Source organism: Rhinoraja longicauda, chromosome 9, assembly GCF_053455715.1.
Source record: "Rhinoraja longicauda isolate Sanriku21f chromosome 9, sRhiLon1.1, whole genome shotgun sequence".
Classification (NCBI taxonomy): Eukaryota; Metazoa; Chordata; class Chondrichthyes; order Rajiformes; family Arhynchobatidae; genus Rhinoraja; species Rhinoraja longicauda.
The window spans coordinates 2,285,577-2,305,728 of NC_135961.1; the positions used below are offsets into that span (position 1 = coordinate 2,285,577).

The 20,152-nt window shown below is 45.8% G+C and overlaps 1 protein-coding gene across 6 annotated transcripts in view; it reads right to left on the reverse strand.

Annotated features, from left to right (window-relative positions):
- Window positions 1-20,152, reverse strand: part of LOC144596441 (utrophin-like) — a 401,591-nt gene that overhangs the window by 332,180 nt on the left and 49,259 nt on the right. For 3 of the 6 annotated variants that reach the window (XM_078404695.1, XM_078404694.1, XM_078404690.1), the window contains exons 1-2: window positions 13,392-13,512; window positions 4,764-4,825 (exon numbers count right to left, since the gene is read on the reverse strand). In XM_078404695.1, coding sequence (XP_078260821.1) covers window positions 4,764-4,825; window positions 13,392-13,482 — 153 coding nt within the window. In that variant the 5' untranslated portion in view covers window positions 13,483-13,512. Of the gene's footprint in view, window positions 1-4,763; window positions 4,826-13,391; window positions 13,513-20,152 lie in introns of those variants that run through there. The other 3 variants (XM_078404693.1, XM_078404692.1, XM_078404691.1) reach the window with 1 other exon arrangement.

A 20,152-nucleotide genomic window follows, 5' to 3' on the forward strand; every position in this document is an offset into this window, starting at 1 on the left:
AGGGAGAAGGCAGGAACAGGGTACTGATTGAGAATGATCAGCCATGATCACATTGAATGGCGGTGTGGCTCGAAGGGCCAAATGGCCTACTCCTGCACCTATTGTCTATTGTCTATAATCCTCTGGGACCTTGCCTGTGGCTAGAGAAGAAAGAAAGATCCTTGTCAAGGCCCCCACAATCTCCTCCCTTGCCTCACTCAATAACCTGGGATAGACCCCATCAGGCCCTGGGACTTATTTGGCTTAAACTTCTCCAATGGCATCAGCAGCATCTCCTTCTTGATCTCAAACTGCCTGAGCTTATTTGTATTCTGCACACTGATCTCGTTACCTTCCAAGTCCTTCTCCTCGGTGAAAACTGACACAAAGTACTCATTTAGTACTCAAAGCACATATGTACATAAAAAGCCTTGGGATTTTTCTTAATCCGATTTGCCAACGACATTTCATGGCCTCTTCTAATTGCCACGCTAGTGCTTTCCTCATTCACTCTATATTCTTCATAAGCCCAGTATAAAGTCACCTTGTTAAACATGATATGTAGGAAGGAAGTGCAGATGCTGGTTTAAATGGAAGATATAGATACAAAAAGCTGGAGTAATTCAGTGGGACAGGCAGCATCTCTGGAGAGAAGGAATGGGTGACGTTTTGGATCGAGACCCTTCTTCAGACTTTAATCTAATCCAGTCTGAAGAAGGGTCTCGACCCGAAATATTTTGTGTCTATCGATATTTTGTGTGGATATTTTGTGTGGATATTTTGTATCCACGCCTTCATCACCTCCCGTCTGGACTACTGCAACAGCCTCCTCTATGGCTCACCCTCAAAAATCATCAGTAAACTTCAATACATTCAAAACTCCGCTGCCCGTCTACTCACCATATCACCCCCGTCCTTTACAAACTCCACTGGCTCCCCATCCTCCAGAGAATCCAGTACAAAATCCTCCTCATGACCTACAAAGCCCTCCATAACCTGGCCCCATCCTACCTGACTGACCTCCTCCACAGGCACACTCCCACCTGCACCCTCCGCTCTGCTGCTGCCAATCTCCTGTCCCCCCCCATCCGGACCAAACTCAGATCCTGGGGGGACAGGGCTTTCTCCATCGCTGCTCCCACCCTCTGGAACTCACTACCCCAAACCGTTAGAGACTCCTCCTCACTCACCACATTCAAAACATCACTGAAGTCTCACCTGTTCAGCACTGCCTTCAACCACTGAAGGTCACCTCACCTTCTGTCTCCTTTTTCTGTTCGTTTACTTATTTATCTATCTATTCACTTCTCTATGTTCTAGAAATCCCTGTAAAGCATCTTTGAGTGTTTGAAAAGCGCTATATAAATGTAATGCATTATTATTATTATTATTATTATCTTGTTAAACCTGATATATGCTTCCTTTTTCTTACTGACCAAATTTACAACCTCTTTGGTGATCCATTGTTCCACTTACCTAGCTGCCCTTTTCCCTCCTCCTCACTGGAACACTCCTGCACTTTGATCAACTGGCCTTTAAACGACTCCCACGTCATCTGTGGACTTGCCCAATAACAACTGCGCCCAATCTACCTTCCTTAGACCCTGCCGAATGACAATGCCCCAATTAAGTACCTCCCCCCAACATTCAGATCTGTCCCTATTCAAAACTATCCTAAAATCAATCCTAAAATTACCCATTCCTTCTCTCCCGAGATGCTGCCTGAACCGCTGAGTTACTCCAGCATTTTGTGTCTACCTTCGATTAACCCATTCCGTCTCTCCCGAGATGCTGCCTGACCCGCTGAGTTACTCCAGCATTTTGTGTCTACCTAAAATTAATAAGAGTTGTGACCACTATCCCCAAGGCACCGCATCCTGAAGTCCCATTTGCTGCCTCAGAATCTCCTGTCCGTTGTTCCCCTAATCATTGTGACTCCATCACGATCTTCACCCGACCCTGCTGTGCCTCAGAGCCAGACCCACTATTTTTTTTCCCCCAGAGTGGAAGTATCGAATACCAGAGGCATTGCTTTAAGGTGAGAGGGGCATCGTTTAAAGGAGATATACAGAGGGCGTTGAGTGCCTGGAACGCACTGCCAGAGGTGGTGGTGGAGGCAGAGATGCTCATGGAATTTAAGAGACTTTTGGATATGCACATAGATAGACAATATAAAATAGGCAATAGACATTAGGTGCAGGAGTAGGCCATTCGGCCCTTTGAGCCTGCATCGCCATTCACCGTGATCATGGCTGATCATGCACAATCAGTACCCCGTTCCTGCCTTCTCCCCATATCATTAAGAGCTCTATCTAACTCTCTTTTGAAAGCCTCCAGAGAATTGACCTCCACTGCCTTCTGAGGCAGAGAATTTCACAGCTTCACAACTCTCTGAGTGAAAAACTTTTTCCTCATCTCCGTTCTCAATGGCCTACCCCTTATTCTTAAACTGTGGCTCCTGGTTCGGGACTCCCCCAACATCGGGAACATGTTTCCTGCCTCTAACGTGTCCAATCCCGTAATGATCTTATATGTTTCAATAAGATCCCCTCTCATCCTTCTAAATTCCAGAGTATACAAGCCTAGCCGCTCCAGTCTTTCAACGTACGACAGTCCCGTCATTCCGGGAATTAACCTCGTGAACCTCCGCTGCACTCCCTCAATAGCAAGAATGTCCTTCCTCAAGTTTGGAGACCAAAATTGCACACAGTACTCCAGGTGTGGTCTCACTAGGGCTCTGTACAACTGCAGAAGGACCTCTTTGCTCCTATACTCAACTCCCCTTGTTATGAAGGCCAACATTCCATTGGGTTTCTTCACTGCCTGCTGTACCTGCATGCTTCCTTTCAGTGACTGGTGCACTAGGACACCCAGATCACGTTGTATTTCCCCGTTTCCTAACTTGACACCATTCAGATAATAATCTGCATCCTGTTCTTACCACCAAAGTGGATAACCTCACATTTATCCACATTAAACTGCATCTGCCATGCATCCACCCACTCACACAATCTGTCCAAGTCACCCTGCAACCTCATAGCATCCCCCTCACAGTTCACACTGCCACCCAGTTTTGTGTCATCTGCAAATTTGCTAATGTTACTTTTAATCCCTTCATCCAAGTCATTAATGTATATTGTAAATAGCTGCGGTTCCAGCACCGAGCCTTGCGGTACCCCACTAGTCACTGCCTGCCATTCTGAAAGGGATCTATTTATCTCCACTATTTGCTTTCTGTCTGCCAACCAATTTTCTATCCATGTCAGTACCCTACCCCCAATACCATGGCACCCTACCCCCAATACATAGATATACAGGGAATGATGAGATATGGATTATGTGCAGGCAGGTTAGAGTTGGTCTTGGCATCATGTTCCAGACAGACATAGTGGGCCAAAGGGCCTCTTCCTGTGATGCATGCAAGATATTACAGCAGTAGCATGTACGTAGATAGAAAACAAGCACAGGTTTTCAGTACACGCTGTTCCCAGTGTGGGTCTTCTTTATCTTTACAAAAGTTCACTGTGCATACTCACACATATTCACAAGACTGGTAAGATATTGAATATATCACATGACTAGGGGGTGCCAACTATCTCACTCCCAAATACGGGACAAGGTGACGTTGCCCCACATGCCCTCACCCAGCCAGCGGCCGCGTGCTCCCACTCCACCAATGGCGGCCGCCCGGGCCGGGAGGCGGGTTGCTACACAACCTCCCAGGCCTCCAGACCTACAGAGTTCGGGCCTACAGCTTCCAGGCCTAATACGGGACAAAGGCAGTCCCGTACGGGACAAACCAATTTAGCCCAAAATACGGGATGTCCCGGCTAATACAGGACAGTTGGCAACCCTACACATGACCCAAATCACACCATTCTAGTACTCAGTTCTTAAAGTTTCAACTACCATTATAAACACTATTATATCCACGACAATGCACTTTCCTAAGCAACTACACATTCTGTTGTAACTTTTACATCAAATTTTACAAGTTCTCAAAGTGCAAGAAACCTGAAAGCTGCCAAGGAAATGGAGGCAAGAGCTCATTATACCACATTGCTCTACAATAACAGTACACACAAAGACACCATGCAGGTAGCTTGCCAAATGTCTTCAGAAGAATAGAACAGGAAGCGGTTACTTCATGGAAAAACTTATACAAGAGGGAATAGCATGTGCCAATTCCCAGCTCTCAGTAAAAACTGCATTAAAAATGCATCTGAGTAAACAAATGTGGAATTCTATTTCCAAAAACAACAGTAAAATGATCACAGTATACTCCAGATGCTGGAGGAACTCAACAGGTCAGGCAGCATCTCAGGAGAGAAGGAATGGGTGATGTTTCGGGTTGAGACCCTTCTTCAGACTGATGTCAAGGGGGGGGGGACAACAGTCTGAAGAGGGGTCTCGACCCGAAACGTCACCCATTCCTTCTCTCCTGAGATGCTGCCTGACCTGCTGAGTTATTCCAGCATTTTGTGAAACAAATACCTTCGATTTGTACCAGCATCTGCAGTTATTTTCTTACAGTATACTCCAGAATATTTTGAAGCAACCAAACTACTTGCCAAAAGTCAGACAACTCTGTTGAGGAAATTTGTGCCCTCACACAATAAGCTACACACACACACCTAGAAAATGGATGCTGATATTTCTCACCAGCTCACTCAAATCTCTTTGCACATCACAAAATACTTCTGAAGTGTCATGTTTGCCTTAATTGCTATCTGGGCCATCTCCAGCTGCTATGTTCAGTCCTCGAAGATTCGTGCTAACCTTACCTTCACAAAGCGCATATTAATCCATTTTGTGAACGTTTTCTTCTGTACAGAGTCATGCTCATCTGAAAAAAAAAAAGATTACAACAGGTTAACAGATATCAAATCTCATGTGTATTTCCACGAAAACTAAAACATACGGTAGGCGGGTAGTCACAAGAGTTATACAGGACAGAAACAGGCACTTCGGCCCAACTCATCCATGCTGACCAGAATGCCCCACTTAAACAAGACATATATCATCCATCTAGGTGTTTACCTATCCATATAGTTGTCCAAATATCTGTTTTTACAAGATCACCCTTCAGCTTCCAGCGCTCCAAAGAATAAATCCCCCACAAGGATGGTCTCGAAGCCCTCCGTTTCTTCCTCGACCGTAGAACCAGCCAATCCCCATCGACCAACACTCTCCCCCGCCTAGCAGAGCTGGTTCTTACCCTCAACAACTTCTCCTTTGACTCCTCCCACTTCCTCCAAACCAGAGGCGTAGCTATGGGCACTCGCATGGGCCCTAGCTAAGCCTGCCTCTTTGTCGGGTACGTCGAACAATCCCTGTTCCAGACGTACACTGGCCCCATCCCCGAACTCTACCTCCGCTACATCGACGACTGCATTGGTGCTACCTCTTGCACCCATGCAGAACTCACTGACTTCATACAGTTCACCTCCAATTTCCATCCTGCCCTTAAATATACCTGGACTATCTCCGACATCTCCCTCCCGTTTCTGGACCTCACCATCTCCATCACAGGAGACAGACTAGTGACGGACATTTACTATAAACCCACTGACTCGCACAGTTATCTGGACTACACTTCTTCCCACTCGGTCCCCTGCAAAAAGTCTATCCCCTACTCCCAATTCCTCCGTCTATGCCGCATCTGCGCCCGGGATGAGGTGTTTCACACTAGGGCTTCCGAGAGATGTCCTCGTTTTTCAGGAAACGGGGCTTCCCCTCCTCCATTATAGATGAGGCTCTCACTAGGGTCTCTTCTACATCCCGCAGCTCCGCTCTTGCTCCCCCTCCCCCCACTCGTAACAAGGACAGAATCCCCCTCGTTCTCACCTTCCACCCCACCAGCCAGCGGATCCAACATATCATCCACCAACATTTCCGTCACCTACAACGGGACCCCACCACTGGCCACATCTTCCCATCCCCTCCCCTCTCTGCGTTCCGCAGAGACCGTTCCCTCCGTAACTCCCTGGTCCACTCGTCCCTTCCTACCCAAACCACCCCAACCCCGGGCACTTTCCCCTGCAACCGCACGAGATGCAACACCTGTCCCTTTACCTCCCCCCTCAACTCCATCCAAGGATCCAAACAGTCTTTCCAGGTGAGACAAAGGTTCACCTGCACCTCCTCCAACCTCATCTATTGCATCCGCTGCTCTAGATGTTAACTTATTTACATCGGCGAAACCAAGCGCAGGCTCGGCGATCACTTCGCTCAACACCTGCACTCGGTCCACATTAACCAAACTGATCTCCCGGTGGCCGAGCACTTCAACTCCCCCTCCCATTCCCAGTCTGACCTTTCTGTCATGGGCCTCCTCCAGTGCCATCGTGAGGCCCACCGGAAATTGGAGGAACAGCACCTCATATTTCGCCTGGGAAGTTTGCAGCCCAGTGGTATGAACATCGACTTCTCCAACTTTAGATAGTTCCTCTGTCCCTCCCTTCCCCTCCTCCTTCCCAGATCTCCCTCTATCTTCCTGACTCCACCTATATCCTTCCTTTGTCCCGCCCCCCTGACATCAGTCTGAAGAAGGGTCTCGACCCGAAACATCACCCATTCCTTCTCTCCCGAGATGCTGCCTGAGCTGCTGAGTTACTCCAGCATTTTGTGAATAAATCGATTTGTACCAGCATCTGCAGTTATTTTCTTATAGAATAAATTCCTAGCCTGCCCAGTCTCTCCTCCAAACCCCCCCCCTTGAGACCTGGTAATGTCCTCATAAACCTTCTATATCTTCTTTCGAGCTTAATGCTATCTTTCCTGGGTGCAGAGTGACCAAAACTGAACACAATACTCTCCAGGTGCGGACTCACTTATCTCTTGTACGACTGTAACATAATGGCCCAATTTTTATACTCAATTTACTGACTGATGAAGGCCACTGTACCAAACCTGACTTCACCATCCTATCTACCTGTGATGCCATTATCAGGGAAACATTGTACCTGATCCCACTGCTTTACAACCGGACCCTACCGTTCACTGCGAAGATCCTGACCTGATTCGACTTCCAAAAATGCAACACATCACACTTATCTGAATTAAACTTCTTTGGGCCATTTTCTTTGGCCCACATCAGTTGATCAAGTTCCCACTGTAATTTTTGGTAACCATCTTCACTTATTTCCTTACCATTTTAACTCATTGCATTGATTCTCACAAAGATATCAATTTTGGTACAGGTGCCCCTCAGCTTCCGATGGGGTTCCGTTCAGAGAAACCCATCGGAAACCGAAAGTATTGTAAGTCGAGATGCATTGTAATACACGGAATCACGTGGCCGGAAGCGAGAGGTGGGTCGCTTTGCACCATCGCAAAGTCGAACTATCGCAAGTCGAAACATCGTAAGGCACCTGTATAGGCTATGTCCCATTCTCTCAAAAGGAATCCTTCCTTGCTTTGCAAGGCAAATCAGTGACCACCAGGACTTTCATACCATCTTGACAATCACTGCAGCAAATCATGGACAACCATGACCCCAAGCAGTAAAAACCTGATTACACATAGAAACATACAGAAATAGGTGCAGGAGGAGGCCATTCGGCCCTTCGAGCCAGCATCGCCATTCATTGTGATCATGGCTAATCATCATCCACAATCAGTAACCCGTGCCTGCCTTCTCCCCATATCCCTTGATTCCACTAGCCCCAAGAGCTCTATCTAACTCTCTTTTAAATCCATCCAGTGAATTGGCCTCCACTGCCCTCTGTGGCAGAGAATTCCACAAATTCACAACTCTCTGGATGAAAAAGTTCTTTCTCATCTCAGTTTTAAATGGCCTCCCCTTTATTCTTAGACTGTGGCCCCTGGTTCTGGACTCCCCCAACATTGGGAATATTTTTCCTGCATCTAGCTTGTCCAGTCCTTTTATAATTTTATGTTTCTACAAGATCCCCTCTCATCCTTCTAAATTCTAGTGAATACAAACCCAGTCCTTCCAATCTTTCCTCAAATGTCAGTCTCGCCATCCCGGGGATTAACCTTTTGAACCTACGCTGCACTCCCTCAATTCCAAGGATGTCTTTCCTCAAATTAGGAGACCAAACTGCACACAATACTCTAGATATGGTCTCACCAGGGCCCTGTACAACTGCAGAAGGACCTCTTTACTCCTATACTCAAATCCTCTCGTTATGAAGGCCAACATCCCATTAGCTTTCTTCACTGCCTGCTGTACCTGCATGTTTACTTTCAGTGACTGGTGTTCAAGGACACCCAGGTCTCCTTGCACTTCCTCTTTTCCTAATCTGACACCATTGAGATAATAATCTGTCTACTTGTTCTTGCCACCAATGTGGATAACCTCACATTTATCTACATTATACTGCATCTGCCATGCTTCTGCCCACTCACTCAACTTGTCCAAGTCACCCTGCAACCTCGAAACATCCTCTTCGCAGTTCACACTGCCACCCAGCTTTGTGTCATCTGCAAATTTGCTAGTGTTACTTTTAATTCCATCATCTAAATCATTAATATATATTGTAAATAGTTGCGGCCCCAACACCGAGGCTTGCAGCACTCCACTCGCCACTGCCTGCCATCCTGACAGGGGCCTATTTATTCCTACTCTTTCTTTCCTGCCTGCCAACCAAATTCTCTATCCATGTCAATACCCTACCCCCAATACCATGTGCTCTAATTTTGACCACTAGTCTCCTTTGTGGGACCTTATCAAAGGCTTTCTGAAAGTCCAGATATACTACATCCATCGGCTCTCCTTCAAAAAATTCCAGAAGACTAGTCAAGCATGATTTCCCCTTCATAAATCCATGCTGACTTGGACCATGCTAACTATATGTAAAATATAGTACCCTGTAACCACCATAATAAACAACAAAAGAAGTTTAAGAAAATAACTGCAGATGCTGGTACAAATGGAAGGTATTTATTCACAAAATGCTGGAGTAACTCAGCAGGTCAGGCAGCATCTCAGGAGAGAAGGAATGGGCGACGTTTTGGGTCGAGACCCTTCTTCAGCACATAAAAAAACAAACAATAATAGTTCAAAGACAAAATCAATGTTGCCAAGTCTATGTAGTTGAGAGCTTAACTGAAGGTTGTAGTGTTTAATAACCTGATGGCTGTACGGAGGAAGCTGTTCCTGAACTTGGCTCCTATACCTTCTTCCCGATGGCAGGAGTGAAATGACGGTAGGGAGGAAGAAGAGATCTTCACAATGAACCCTTGAACTCTGAGAAATTCAGGGCTAATGATACAGCATCCTTAAAGCAAAGTAACCATTCAGATAAAGCCTCAAGAAAACTCAGCCTGACCTATAGAAGTTACCATGTAAAAACTGAATATTTTTGCTCGGCAGTGGGATGCCCAACTGACTTTGTTTTAACCTGGTGTAATTCAGAGGTGATGAAAAGGCTTAAATGTGCAAATGTTTTAGCCTGTTTCTCTTTCCGAGGGTGCAGTTTAACCTGTTGAGCATGTGCAGTATTTTCTACATTTATTTCAGATTCCTCGCAAAACCTATTCTAATTTAATAATCCTTTGGGGTCAGCAATTCTCCAGTTAATTAAAAACGATTATTTAGAAAGGTGTCAACGTGATGTCAGCATGACGGCTGTATCGATTATTAAAACAGAGAACAAATCTCTTCCTGGTTTTGGTGGAAAAGCACAAATATTTTTTTCTCATATCACCACACATCCACGACAAATAGGATCACCAAACTTTTTGTGAGCAATAAAACTTTTAGATGCATCAATTACCACACAACAATTTAAAACAGTATCAAGGAAAAATGTACCCATCATTAAAAATTACAATACATTTCAGGCCAACGATCAAATATGATAAAAGGTTTCCAGGATCTGCAAAATGTTTCTTTTTAGATATGTACTAGATTTTTTTAGATTTAGATTTAGAGATACAGCGCGGAAACAGGCCCTTCGGCCAACCGTGTTCGCGCCGCCCAGCGATCCCCGCACATTAACACTATCCTACACCCACTAGGGACAGTTTTTATTTATTTTTAAAACATTTGCCCAGCCAATTAACCTACAAACCTGTACGTCTTTGGAGACGTACAAACCTGTACGTCTAGACCAAACGTCTCCTGCATTGGTGCAGCACCCTTGCCTCCTCGCCTCCCCCTCCTCCCCCTCCCCCCCTTCCCCTCCCCCTCCCCCCCCCTTCCCCTCCCCCTCCCTTCCCCTCCCCCCCTTCCCCTCCCCCCTTCCTCTTCCCCCCCCTCCTTCCTCTCCCCCTCCCCCCACTCCATCCCCCTCAACCCTCCCCTCCTCCCTCCTCCCCTCCTCCCCTCCCTCCTCCCCTTCCTCCACCCCCTCCCTCCCTCCCTTCCCCCTTGGAGATTGATTTAAACTTTAAAATGTGAATAACTTAAAAAATATAACCCCAATTTCAAGGAAACCTCTTCCATTAGCACCAAAGGGACGACGGTGAGGAAGGTGGGCCTAAAATTGTCATGCTATCGTGTACCGTTTTGGCTGTAGTTCAGGAACAAACAAACAAACGAGAGTTTTAGTATATAGATAAAAGAGACAAAGGCTCTTTGTCTCAAAGATAATATACAAATATTATTTTCAAAAGACAAGAAATTAAGAAAATGCTCAATATTATCATGCTGTCCAACAAATGACTCTATGCTTTCTTGATAACATTCCTTTGGTTGTAGGAGTGCAAATTCTGACTGCTTGAAGTTGCCCCATGAAGAGACACATGAACTATAATAATAATAATAATGCATTTTATTTATATAGCGCTTTTCATATACTCAAAGACGCTTTACAGAGATTTTGAGAACATAGGGAAATGAATAAATAGATAAATAAGTAAATAAATAAATGAACAGAGAAAGGAGACAGAAGGTGAGGTGACTTTCAGTGGTTGAAGGCAGTACTGAACAGGTGAGACTTCAGCGATGTTTTGAATGTGGTGAGTGTGGAGGAGTCTCTAACGGTTTGGGGTAGTGAGTTCCATAGGGTGGGAGCAGCGATGGAGAAAGCCCTGTCCCCCCAGGATCTGAGTTTGGTCCGGATGTGGGGGGATAGGAGATTGGCAGCGGCAGAGCGGAGGGTGCAGGTGGGAGTGTGCCTGTGGAGGAGGTCGGTCAGGTAGGATGGGGCCAGGTTATGGAGGGCTTTGTAAACTATGACCTTACATCCGTTCAGCATGTGACGTTGAACTGCCAACATGTTGTTCATGCCATCCCACATTAAGAGAGTTAGCGTGAGAGTTAGCATTGTATTCTCAGCCCCCTCCTTGTACACCCACGACTGCAGTTATGTACAAATCTAATTCATTTTACAAATTCGCAGACGACGCCACCACAACCTTTCTCTCAATGACAGCAAGACAAAGGAGATAGTGATTGACCTCAAGTAGCGAAGAGGTACACATACAATTTGCATTGACGAAGCATATGTAGAAATGGTTGAAAGCTTCCAATTCCTAGGAGTCAATATCACCAACAACTTCTCCGTATGTTGAAAGACTGGAGCGACTAGGCTTGTACACACTGGAATTTAGAAGGATGAGAGGGGATCTTATCGAATCATACAAGATTATTAAGGGGTTGGACACATTAGAGGCAGGAAACATGTTCCCAATGTTGGGGGAGTCCAGACCCAGGGGCCACAGTTTAAGAATAAGAGGTAGGCCATTTAGAACGGAGATGAGGAAAAACTTTTTCAGTCAGAGAGTTGTGAATCTGTGGAACTCTCTGCCTCAGAAGGCAGTGGAGGCCAATTCTCTGAATGCATACAAGAGAGAGCTAGATAGAGCTCAAGGATAGCGGAGTCAGGGGGTACGGGGAGAAGGCAGGAATGGGGTACTGATTGAGAATGATCAGCCATGATCACAATGAATGGCGGTGCTGGCTCAAAGGGCCGAATGGCCTCCTCCTGCACCTATTGTCTATTGGACCACCCATATTGAAGCAACGACCAAGAAAGCACACCAACGCCTCTACTTCCTTAGAAGGCTTAGGAAGTTTGGCATGTCCCCAACTGCTCTCACCGATTTCTACAGATGCGCCATAGAAAGCATTTTATCAGGATGCATCACAGCTTGGTTTGGGAACAGCTCCATCCAAGACCGCAAGAAATTGTTTAAACCAAATTCTGAACAGTATGAAGTTGGGACTCAGCCCGAAACGTCACCCATTCCTTCTCTCCAGATGCTGCCTGTCCCAGAGTTACTCCAGTGTTTTGTGTCCACCTTCAGTGTAAACCAGCATCTGCAGTTCCTTCCTACACAAACCAACCTCCCTTCCATTGACTTCATTTACACCTCACACTGCCTCAACAAGGTCATAAGCATTATCAGGTGTGTAGGTTAATTGGCTTGGTATAAATGTAAATTGTCACTCGTGTGTAGGGCAGTGTTAGTGTGCGGGGATCGCCAGTCGGTGCGGACTCGGTAGGCCGTAGAGCATGTTTCCGCATTGTATCTCTAAACTAAAAAAATAAGTAATGATCTCAATCAAAGAGTCCACAACATTCTCAATCTCAGGGCAGACTGGTGTCATGCAGAGCTGCATGACACCATTACTTTTCCCGACCTTTCTCACCATAACACCGCACCACACCACCTACAAACATCTTGCTTGCTGGAGTAAAGCTAATCTACAGGACAAGTACCAAATGGTTCATTGGACATCAACTCCACTGCAGAACCACCACCAACTGGCTATAGACAATACACAATAGGTGCAGGAGGAGGCCATTCGGCCCTTCGAGCCAGCACCGCCATTCAATGTGATCATGGCTGATCATTCTCAATCAGTACCCCGTTCCTGCCTTCTCCCCATACCCCCTGACTCCACTATCCTTAAGAGCTCTATCTAGCTCTCTCTTGAATGCATTCAGAGAATTGGCCTCCACTACCTTCTGAGGCAGAGAATTCCACAGATTTACAACTCTCTGACTGAAAAAGTTTTTCCTCATCTTCCCTCCCTGTTGCCAGGGACCAGGATCTCTCCGAGCAGTTGCAGAACATTCTTCAGAGGGAGGCAGAGCAGTTGGATGTCTCTGTGCACATGACATAGATCAGGAAACCCCCCAAAGCCCTACAAAGCCCCAACAGCATCACAGCAACCCAAATCATTTTACACCCATAACTATTTGACGAAAATCAAAGATCTGCAGATGCTGGATATTAAAAGAAAAAAGTAAAGATATTGGAAACACCCAGCAAGTCAAGCAGCATCTATGGAAAAACAAACAGGGCTAACAAAGAAATGCTACATCTGTTTCCCTTTCCATAAAAGCCACCCAACCTGTTGAATGTTTTCAGCATTTCCTGTTATAATAATTATTCATTGAGATGCATTTACGACTAGGAAGTAAGCCTGAGACATTCGACACAACATACACAGTAAGTCGTCTCCTTCATTTATACTTCCATTTGCCACTCACCAAATTCATTTGTTACATTTACATTTTGGCTGCCAGTATAAGAAGTAGAGCAAGTCTTCGGCGATAACAACCTCCCACTCTGTGCATTCATCTCAGCCCTGCACCTCTGCTCACTGTGAAACAAGACTAGGAAACGGAAATGGAACATTGCTGAATGCAAGCTGGGAGGTGGAACATTACAATCTTCTGAGGATAGCCCTGTACAACAACAACCACAATCTCAACCATAATCAGCACCTTGTTTCAACAGCACTGCCTTAGTGAATGAGTGCAAGAATCTGCATTCATGACAATTGAGTAGGAAGGAACTGCAGATGCTGGTTAGTGACAACGTATGCTCTGTTTAAACATTCTACTTAAAGCAAGCCACAGGTTGCCCCCACGCTACTTTCTGCATTAATCATAATCATAATCAGACTTTATTAGCCAAGTATGTTTTGCAACATATAAATAACAATAAAAAGCAACAGAACACACAAAATACATTTTAACATGAACAAATCTACATATCTACAAATAAGGAAATGTTACCACAATTTAAGATTTTTGTTTAATTGTAAATACCTTTTTTTTTTAAATCGATAATTTTCATCGCATTAAACTATTTCCAGTTCACCAAACTGATGAACCCTTTCCACCATTTGTAGTTATAGACAATAAACAATAGACAATAGGTGCAGGAGGAGGCCATTCGGCCCTTCGAGCTAGCACCGCCATTCAATGTGATCATGGCTGATCAATCACAATCAGTACCCCGTTCCTGCCTTCTCCCCATACCCCCTTAAGAGCTCTATCTAGCTCTCTCTTGAATGCATTCAGAGACTTGGCCTCCATTGCCTTCTGAGACAGTGAATTCCACAGATTCACAACTCTCTGACTGAAAAAGGTTTTCCTCATCTCAGTTCTAAATGGCCTACCCCTTATTCTTAAACTGTGGCCCCTTGTTCTGGACTCCCCCAACATTGGGAACATGTTTCCTGCCTCTAATGTGTCCAACCCCTTAATAATCTTATAGGTTTCGATAAGATTGCCACATTTTGACCACAAATTCAGGAACATTCAAGTTAGTTATGGCCATGTCCAGTAACAGCTTTGAGCTTTTACTGCCGGATACCAAAGTGGAAACAATTGTATTGAAATACCAGAAGGTGGTTAAACAGGCCATCATTTATTAAGCATTTTGAACAATGAGTTAATCTAAAAAAGACAAACTACTGGAGTAATACAACAAGTCAGACAGCATCTCCGGAGAACATGATTAGGTAATGTTTTGGGTCGGTACACTTCTTCAGATTGATTGTGGTTGGGGGGGGGGGGGGGGGGGGGGGGAACTAAGCTGGAAGAGAAGTACGGCAGGAAGCCTGGCACTTGATAGGTGGACCAAGCGCAGGCTCGGCGATTATTTCGCTGAACACCTCCGCTCAGTCCGTCTTAACCTACCCAATCTCCCGGTGGCTCAGCACTTCAACTCCCCCTCTCCCATCCCCAATCTGACCTTTCTGTCCTGGGCCTCCTCCATTGGCCCAGCGCAAATTGGAGGAAGAGCACCTCATATTTCGCATGGGCAGTTTACACCCCAGCGGTATGAACATTGACTTCTCTAACTTCAGATAGTCCCTGCTTTCCCTCTCTATCACCTCCCCCCCCAGTTTTCCCACTAGTCTTCCTGTCTCCGACTACATTCTATCTTTGTCCCGCCCCCTCCCCTGACATCAGTCTGAAGAAGGGTCTCGACCCGAAACATCACCCATTCCTTCTCTCCCGAGATGCTGCCTGCCCCGCTGAGTTACTCCAGCATTTTGTGTCCACCTTCGATTTTAACCAGCATCTGCAGTTTTTGTTCCGACACGTAAGTGACAGATGGATATGGGTGAGGGGGAAGGTGGGGGTTGAATGCCCGATGGTTGGACAAAGGTCAGATATGAAAAGGCACAAATATGAAATATGGATAAATAGGCTATGAATTATGCAGCCAGAATGAGGAATATAATTGAGAAAAGGTATAAATGGGTGCAAATTCAGTTGGGGTATGGGGAAAAGAGGGGGGACGACGACAGGGTTGTTTGGAGGCTATTGACCTAAAATTGGAGAATTCAATGTTCATGCCATCAGGTTGTAAGCTATCCAAGCAGAATGGTCGGCACAGTGGCGTAGCGATGGAGTTGCTGCCTTACAGCACCACAGACCCGGGTTCCATCCTGACTACGGGTGCTGTCTGTATGGAATTCATACGTTCTCCCTGTGACCTGTGTGGGTTTTCCCCGGGATCTCCGGTTTCCTCCCACACTCCAAAGACGTGCAGGTTTTGTGGGCTAATTGGCTTTGGCAAAAATTGTAAACTGTTCCTACTGTGTAGAACAGTGTTAGTGTGCGGGGATCGTTGGTCGGCGCGGACTCGGTGGGCCGAAGAGCCTGTTTCCGCGCTGTATCTCTAAACTAAACTAAAGGTGCTGTTCCTCCAGTTTGCACATATCCTCTCTCTGCCGACTGAAAAGGGCCAGGGCATAAAAGTCAGTACGAGAATGGGAAGGAGAGTAAAAATGGTTAGCAACCGAGAGATCCAGCAAGCCTTGGCAGAAAGAGCGCATGCGTCTACATTTAGTTCAGATCATTTATATAAATTGAAACGCAACAGATGTTTCAGCACAGATCCCTATGGAACTCCACAGGTCACAGACCTCCAACCTGAATACTGTCCTTCCATCGCAACCCTCTGTCTTCCATCAGTACAGCAGTTCTTCATCTGTACAACCAAGTCACTGTTAATCCCATGCATCTTAATCTTCTGGATCAGCCTACCATGGGGGACTTTATCAAATACCTTGCGAAAATCCACATACACAACATCCTTCACCATACTCTCATTGATCAACTTTGCCACCTCTTCAAAAAACTCAATCAAGTACAACGCCGGAGTCATGCCAGGCTGCAGGATCTCAAATCTGGAGCAACAAATAATCCAGACTGGAGGTCAGGCAGCATTTGTGGAGGGAAGGAATTATCGACATCTCAAGCCAAAACCCTGCATCAGGACAGAGTGGAGAGGGAGGATAGCCAATATAAAGAGGAGAGGGGAAAGGAGAAACAGGAGACAATGGGTGATCGGTGGAGCGGAGAGGGGTGAAGAATGATGGGCCAATGAAGCCAAGTAAGGGTGGAGGAAGGGCCGAGTTAGGAGACAGAGCAGGTAGACGATAGGTAGACAAACGGCTAAACAGATGTAGCCAGTTGGGCCGAAGGAAGGGTGAAGATGAGGGTGATGAGTGGGTAATAAAAGGTGAGGAATAGATCGGGTAGGTGCACAGAGTCTCTTGCCCAGAGTAGGTGAATCGAGGACCAGAGGACAGAGGTTTAAAGTGAGGGGGAAAAGATTTAATAGAAATCTGAGGGGTAGCTTTTCCACACAAAGGGTGGTGGGTGTATGGAACAAGCTGCCAGAGGAGGTAGTTGAGGCAGGGACTATCCCGAAGTTTAAGAAACATTTGGACAGGTACATGGATAGAAGACGGGGCTCGACCCGAAACGTTGCCCATTCCTTCTCTCCAGAGATGCTGCCTGTTCTGCTGAGTTACTCCAGCATTTTGTGTCTACATGGATAGGACAGGTTTGGAGGGATATGGACCAAACGCAGGCAGGTGGGACTCGTGTAGCTGGGACATGTTGTGGGCAAGTTGGGCCGAAGGGCCTGTTTCCACACTGTATCACTCTATGACTCTGTGACGCAGTTAAGAGTGTGAAAAAATGAAATACAAAGACTACCAGTGCTAGAATCTGATAATCTGAAGGTGATAAGCAACACCATTAGGGAAAGATGAGGGGGTAGATAAAACCATAATCGGATGGGGGGAGGGGGGAGCCAGTGGGGTTGAACATGTGGGTAGCAGCTGACTGGAACCAGGACGGGAAGGGGAACAAAAATGTGAGACAGCAGAGTGAAGGGTGGGCAGGCAAGCATGGAAAAGGGATTAAAAATCTGGTCCTGCCTTGACCCGAAATGTCAACAATTCCTTTCTTCCCACAGGTACTGCTTAACATAACCACATTCCTGCAGCAGTTATGCTTTGCAGCTTAATCTGGCCCCAAACAACAGTTTATTGTTTTAAATTCAATGAATGCAGTCATTTATGGTGGTCCCAGGACCGATGCCTGGAAGGTTCATAGTGACTGGATAAGATGGCACCAATCACTCAGGATATATCTCCCTCCCTAAATCATGCGATGGGACCCATCAACATCCGCAGGTATGTTTACAGATACAGTTTAGTGTAGTTTACAGATACAGCGCGGAAACAGGACCATCGGCCCACCGGGTCCGCGCCGACCAGCGTTCCCCGCACATTAACACCAACATGAACCGGTCCTGCTGAGCCGGATGGTCACATCGCACAGTGAACCGGCACAGATCTACTTGCACTTTATTCTGTTTTAAAACTGTTCTAATTTGTTTCATTGGGTTGTTTAAATTAATACTGACTAGCTAATTAATTTATTGCATCGTATGGGAGGCGCATTCCCAATCTCGTTGTAATGACAATAAAGATATATTGTATTGAATTGTATTGTATCCTACACCCACTAGGGACAATTTTTACATTTACCAAGCCAATTAACCTACAAACCTGCACGTCTTTGGAGTGTGGGAGGAAACAGAAGATCTCAGAGAAAACCCACGCAGGTCAAGGGGAGAACTGACAAACTCCGTACAGACAGCACCCGTAGTCAGGATACAGCTATATATATGTACTATATTCAGAGATGTGAATAATAAATATTGAACATTGATTTCTCTAACTTCAGATAGTTCCTCTGTCCCTCTCTTTCCCTTCCCCCTTCCTAGTTCTCCCACTAGTCTTCCTGTCTCCAACTACATCCTATCTTTGTCCCGCCCCTCGCGACTTCAGTCTGAAGAAGGGTCTCGACCCAAAACATCACCCATTCCTTCTCTCCTGAGATGCTGCCTGACCCGCTGAGTTACTCCAGCATTTTGTGATACCTTTGATTAATAAATAGTGATCGTACCAAAACCTTGAAAGGTCAACCACATTTGGAGTATCATGAGCAGTTTTAAGATCCATATCTGAGGAAGGATGTGCTGGCTCTGGAGAGGGCCCAGAGGAGGTTTACAGGAATGATCCCAGGAATGAGTGGGTTAACCTATGATGAGCATTTGTCGGCACTGGGCCTGTACTCACTGGAGTTTAGAAGAATGAGGGGGGACCTCATTGAAACATACAGAATAGTGAAAGGCTTGGATAGAGTGGATGTGGAGAGGATGTTTCCACTAGTGGGAGAGTCCAGCACCAGAGATCATTGCCGTAGAATAAAAGGACGTACCTTTAGAAAGGAGATGAGGAGGGATTTCTTTAGTCAGAGGGTGGTGAATCTGTGGAATTCATCCCCACAGGTGGCTGTGGAGGCCAAGTCAGTGGATATTTTTAAGGCAGAGATTGAAAGCATCTCAATTAGTACGGGTGTCAGGGGTGATGGGGAGAAGACAGGAGAATGGGGTTGGGAAAGATAGATCAGGCATGATTGAATAGTGGAGTAGACTTGATGGGCCGAATGGCCTAACTTTTATTCCAATAACTTATGAACGACCTATTTCCAGCTTTTTGCTGTTTTTAAATTTTCCATAAAATTGCCCCATTAAAATTCTTTGTGTAAAATCAACAGCTCACTCAGCAGTTCATGAGTACATCTAAGCAACGACATTCTCGTCCCCACAGACAAACTAAATTCCGCAAAAGATGCCGGAGGAGATTAAAATGGTTTCATATGCACGATTTTCACATTCCACAGGAAAGATAGCACTGAGATAATATGAAGAATTCCACTCATTATCAAAAGCAGCAGTAAGTTCACAGCCCACTACAAAGCAAACCTGCCTGCACTCGCTACACGTTACTGACAGCTCTCTCACATTCCTCCAATGTCATATCACGAAAGCAGAGCTTGCTTTGAAGACAGCATTTACCCACCACTGGAAAACAGACCAAGAATTTTTTCAAGAACAACAAAGCTACTGAGCGCTCCACAATGCCACTGACTGTCCCAATGAAAACTGGGCCTCAGGGAATCAAGAGTGCAAATATCCTCCCAAATCTCCGTGACCTCTACAAAGCTCAAATGCATCCAAACTAAATTAGATTATGGCTTTAATTTCAGAAAATACTTGAACATTTTGTACACTTCTAGTGAGGATACGAGTACTGATCAGCAATTCGGTCCTCAGTTGACCCTTGCTGCCCGACCCATTCTTCTTTTAGTTTAGTTTAGTTTAGGGGCAGCGCAGTGGCGCAGCGGTAGAGTTGCTGCCTTACAGCGAATGCAGCGCCGGAGACCCGGGTTCCATCCCCACTACGGGTGCTGTCTGTACGGAGTTTATACGTTCTCCCCGTGACCTGCGTGGGTTTTCTCCGAGATCTTCGGTTTCCTCCCACACTCCAAAGACGTACAGGTTTGTAGGTTAATTGGCTTGGTAAATGTTTTTTAAAAAGTGGTCCCTAGTGGATGTAGGATAGTGTTAATAAACGGGGATCGTTGGTCAGCGCAGACCCAGTGAGCTGAAGGACCTGTTTCCACGCTGTATCTCTAAACCTTTGGCCCACCGAGTCCACGCCAACCAGCAATACTGGCATATTAACACTATCCTACACACACTAGGGACAATTTACATTTATACCAAGCCAATAAACCTACAAACCTGTATGTCTTTGGAGTGTGGGAGGAAACCAGAGATCTTGGAGAAGATCCATAGGGAG